The 5,399-nt window shown below is 47.2% G+C and overlaps 1 protein-coding gene across 1 annotated transcript in view; it reads left to right on the plus strand.

Annotated features, from left to right (window-relative positions):
- LOC111865932 overlaps positions 1-2,881 on the plus strand; it is a 6,232-nt gene extending 3,351 nt beyond the window's left edge. The window contains exon 2 of the mRNA XM_023854376.2: positions 2,157-2,881. Coding sequence (XP_023710144.1) covers positions 2,157-2,270 — 114 coding nt within the window. The 3' untranslated portion in view covers positions 2,271-2,881. The remainder of the gene's footprint in view (positions 1-2,156) is intronic.
- Positions 2,882-5,399: the final 2,518 nt, after the last annotated feature.

Raw genomic sequence — 5,399 nt, forward strand, 5'->3', positions numbered from 1 at the left:
CACGTCACCGCGGGGAGAGTGGCGGGGTGATGACTCGCCTATTACGAGAGCGCTACGTTACCGCCACGTTCCGCTGGGGAGGTAGGGGTCCTCCGTTGCGCAACATGTCACACTGCTCCCTCCTTAAGGCTGTTCGTCCCGAATAGCCTAACGGTGCATCCCCGATCCTTTACTTCGGAGGCTGTTCTTGCAGCATCTGTTCTCCGGCCGTTACAATCCTTCTTAGGACCAACTCGTCTCGAGCGGTTTCCTTTCAGCTCGCCAGAAGTTCCAGTTGTGTCCCATTCATCCATCACTTTCATTCTATGGCACATTCACTCTCTCTGGGGAGGCCGGTTCTTCTACATTACCGGTTCCTCCTCTGCTTGAAGTCTCTTTTTCCGTTTTGGAGGGGGTCGACCCCTCCACAGTGTCCGTTCCTTGTTTATGTCTTCCATGAGAAGTTCCGTATGTCGACGTAACAGCCGTGGATGCGTTGTTTGCACTTGCTGACGTCGTCCTTCCTCCTGGTCTTCCAGCCGCTTGCTGTTACGGGACCGAGGCTCCAAGTCCTTTCTCCGGCATCCGAAGGTTCCCTGGGGAGTTTCCTTCTTGAAGTCATTTCTCCAACGTCGTGCCACTGTCGTGCGACGGGATGTCTTCCTGCGGATGGCAGCCAACTTTATCCGGGACGCATGATCTCGGGTCCAAGATTTCCTGAAGATGTGTCTGCGGCGCCATGACACTCTTGCATGGCGGGACACCTTCCTGCTGACGACGGCCAATTTATTCTGGGGCCCGCAATTTCCCCGCGTCGGGTTCTTCATAATTCGTCGCTTGTTTCGGTCCCTACGCCTTTTCTTCTTCGGTTCTCTGACCGGCATTACTTCGGCGTCTTCTATGGGTACCTCTCGTAGATCTGCCGCCTAAGGTTTCCTGTGCACTGAAGCCGGCTTTTCATCTTCTGGACGTCCCTCCGTTTCTTGGTAGGCCATCGTCTCTCCGACCGGTATTATTTCGGGGACCTCTTCTTGTGCCGTCGCAGGTTTCGTTTCCTCTGGGGCCGGCTTTTCTTCTTGACGTGCCTCCATCTTTTCTGGGCAGGCCACCGTCTCTTTTTGCGTGATCGGCATTGATACATCTTCAGATTTAAACGCGTACACCATCTTGTGGTTCGTATTCGCCCTTTTGTCTCTCATGGCCGCCATCTTGACTCTGCTTCAATTTTATATTGGAGTGTCTCATCAAGCTCTGACGGTATAGATCGCATTTCGGCCTTCAATTCTACCTTGTCGGCCGTCGCCTTTTTTTGGTAGGCGTCTAATTTTGTTACAGAATCTTCTTGATGGGTTTTCATGTTGGCGTCCATTCTTGCCAGCATTTCCTCCTTCTCCGCCTTCCTTTCTTCCTTCTCTTTCCTCTCTTCCTCCCTATCCCTTTCTGTCTGGCCGCCATTTGCTCCTGGGCGAACAACAGACGTTCCATCATCTTTCCCATGTCCATGTTGTAGCAGTAAGATACTCGATTCACAATAATTCAATTATTTGTCGAGGCGTGTTCAAGTTCAAATCCCACTTCTGACACCAATGTAACGTGTTTCGTTATTGAATACGCCGTGGAGATCGTCAATTGGTTTATTCAACAATCTACAAGTAACGGCTACAATTTCTTATCACAATGTTACGGGTTTCCACACTTTACAAACCCTACAACCAAATCTTTTCACACTATCTTCAGGAGTCTTCACGTATTAATAACGCGGGAGCTATACAAGTCTCCCTGAATTACACACTCCAGATATAACTGTACTACAACACTCACTAAGTCTCGAAAGCACACAATAAGTCTTCCGCTCGCTGACTTCTTAGTTATCGCACACGCGTCTGTAACTGGTAACTTGCGAACTGAGAACTATCGTCGGCGNATTTCCTGACCCTTTTGTAATCATGTGATGCACATACGAGTATACCTGCACGTAGCCTAAATCTAAGTTATGCAGAATTACAGTTATGATACCTTCAGACTTGCAAGGTTGCAGTCCCGTGCTTATATATTATTATTATTATAATGAAATAATTATCTTTTGCCAGAAATAATTGCATGCTTTGGGTTAGGATTTAGAGTCACAAGTTCCGTCACCTCTATGGCATCACAATGTGAAATTCTTGTCCTTACAGATGCATTGGTACTGGGAATGCGCAAGACATCAGCAACATTTCTCAACTTTTACAGCGCCAGTGATGAAAGATATTGTAACGTGGATGGCGCAACGGGAAGTAGGGGTCACGTGAACTCTGTTTCGCGACTGACGTCACATACCCCCACCCCTTCCATTATTACCAAGGCTCGGTGAACACTCCGTTGCCTACCGCGGTGACGTAACATCACTCCCCATTATGACGTAACGGGCACCGCGGTTTCTATACAGCAATAAACAACTCTCGGCAGCGTTCCCCAGCAACGCCTGTAAGCACGACGTTACCCAGCAGTGGTAGCTATCACGTAATTGTTTTCTGTGTTGTCAATGCGGAAGTTACTAGAGTAGTGATTACTGAGTATTGAGCCAGTCACTAGAGAGAGAGCAACCAGTCAGTTGGAATCTAGCAGTCGCCGAGTCGGGTTGTATTGAGTGCATGGCAGTGACTGCAGCAGGAGAAGTAATTGTAAACTGTGTGAGTGCAAGAGCGAGTGTAGAATAAATTCGTTATATTCAAGACGGCGTGAAGTTATTTGTCGCGTGACATACACCCAACACTTGACAATATTATAAGGTAATTGGAAGAACGTACCGTCTCGACAGTACACACGCAAATCATAAAAGCTCAACTTCCGCAGCGTGAGGATTCTATTTCCATTCTGTGGCAGTCAAAACTTGTACTCTTCTCCAAGTACAATTAGAGAGTATGAGATGGACAGGGCATTCAGCACGGATGTGTGAGAAGAGGAATGCATATAGGATATTGGTGGGAAAGCCAGAAGGAAACAGATCACTGTGAAGACGAAGGCGTAAGTGGGTGAAAAGTATAATGAATCTTAGGGAGATAGAATGGGATGGTATCGATTGGATTGATGTGGCTCAGGATAGGAACCAGCGAATGGCTCTTGTGAACATGGTGCTGAGCCTTCGAGTTACATAAAATGCTGGGAAGTCCTTGAGTTGCTGTACAACTGGCCCAGCTCCTTGAGTGAGTGGGTAGTCAGGGTTATGACACGGTACCAAGTAAGCTGGCTCAGGATAGGGACCAGTGAAGGGCTCTTGTGAACATGCTGCTGAGCCTTCGGGTTTCATAAAATGCTGGGAAGTTCTTGAGTTGCTGCACAACTATTGATGTGGCTCAGGATAGGGACCAGTGAAGGGCTCTTGTGAACATGGTGCTGAGCCTTCGGGTTCCATAAAATGCTGGGAAGTTCTTGAGTTGCTGCACAACTGGCTCAGCTCCGTGAGTGAGTGGGTAGTCTGGGTTATGACACGGCACCAAGCAAGCTGGCTCGAGCAGTAACGCTTCTGGCTTGGATTCAGGAGGTTTTCATTTTGAATCTCGGCCGGTAAGACTACCCCAACTGAGATTTATCCTGGTTTTGCTCACTCCTTCCAGGCAAAAAGCGAGTTCGCACCTAAAGTTAGACCAGACAGCATCCTTCCTGATCAATTTAAATTAATTTTTCAGTCTCATCCACAAATGCCATGTAACGTCGTTAAATACACTACACATACCGCGTAGTAAGGCGGCACGCCGTAGCGTAGTTGCTTGAGGCACTATGCCACAAGCCGGAAAGTCGCGGGTTCAAGTCCCGATTAGGTCATTGGATTTTTTCAATAGACGTAATCTTTGCAGCTTCACTATGGCCCTGGGGTCGACTGAGTCGCTGACAGAAATGAGTAGCAGGAATCTTCCTGGGGGGTAAAGGACGCCAGGCGCGTAAGGCTCAATTCACCGACATCTGTGAGTAGAATGTCTAGAAAATGTTGGAGCCTCGATGTCTCACAAGCCTATGGGCCTCGACGGCCTGTTACAGGGATAACTTCACCTTTTACCGGGTAGTAATGACAAAATATATCAACATTCGAAGACAGCAACTCCATCTTGCAACGTAGAAAAGAAATTCCTGAACTGGCAATACTGACACCCAGTAAGTCAATTGATGGCCATCTGTCTACAGAATATTTGGCCCTTAATACGATCGTTTTCCAGGGGAAGAACTAATTCCATGGATCTGAGCCCTTCTTGAGGAACCGCCAGTCACTCATCTACTCAGCAAATCCCCAATATTTTATGGAACCCGAAACGTTCATTACCATATCCACAAGAGCCCCTTCCAATGTTCCCTATCCTAAGTCAGGCAAATCCAGTCCATACGAACCCATTGTAATGCCGTAATGACAGGGGTGGTTAAAAAAACACTAAATTACTTCGTCGGTCATCTCTTCGTTGGCTAATCCCACTGCTGCCACCACTTTCTAATGACGTAGAGCGGGCTTGGAAGTTCTGATCCGCCTCTACCCAGTAACTGTCACCCTCCGAACGACTGGAGTGTCATTTAGATACCCTAAACTAGGATTTTCCTCGCTCTTCAACTGTCTCTTTTCATACGGCTGCTGTTGGCTGCTCAGTTCTGCCTTCGTCTGGACTAGGATAGCTCCGGATTGGTCTGGGAAGAGTTCTGTTCGTGGAGGTAAATCACAACTCTGTGTTACATCCTACCCTAATTCCACTGGTCTATTTACAGTAATAAGAATGCCGACGTTCTGTCGGGTCGACATAGTATCTTTACGTTGACTGGTTATCACTTCCATTCTGATCTCCCACTTGAGTCTGTCTCTTTTCCTTCATTCCCTACCACTCCTTACACAGTTTCTATCCTATCCTATCCTCATGCTCGCAGGACACACTGGAGATTGCATTTCAACGGTTTAACAAACAACAATAAAGTTTTATGTAACATGGCTAGCATGAGCAAATTGACTTACGTGAAGCAGAGACGCAGACGATTGCCACCAACCACCATCTTGTTGAACCCATGCCGAAACAGGGTCTTCGGCAAACTTTTCTAAATGTTACATCTGATCAACAAAAAACTAAAAAAACCGAGAGAGAGCTTCCCCTTTTCACACTTTCTTCTAAAACATTTATACTCTAAAAGAGCGGACGCAGCAGCTCCCCAAAAGGAAAGCTATCTCCTTTTATCCTAATTAAGGGTAGTGGTCTTCTATTGGTTAGCTTCTTTTCTCATGGACGAATCCGCGGTTTCTCATCCCTGTGTATTTGGTAATTTCGTTCTCCCCAGTGGCCTACTGAAGCGAGTTTTCCGCTGTGCGATTACGCACCTCTGCTGACTAAGATATTCTTGACCGAGTTCCACAGCCTGTGTTGCCATCCTTGCTCTAATCGATGTGAAACTCTTTTGCAATTCTCATAATA

Source organism: Cryptotermes secundus, unplaced genomic scaffold (genome assembly GCF_002891405.2).
Source record: "Cryptotermes secundus unplaced genomic scaffold, Csec_1.0 scaffold2810, whole genome shotgun sequence".
Classification (NCBI taxonomy): domain Eukaryota; kingdom Metazoa; phylum Arthropoda; class Insecta; order Blattodea; family Kalotermitidae; genus Cryptotermes; species Cryptotermes secundus.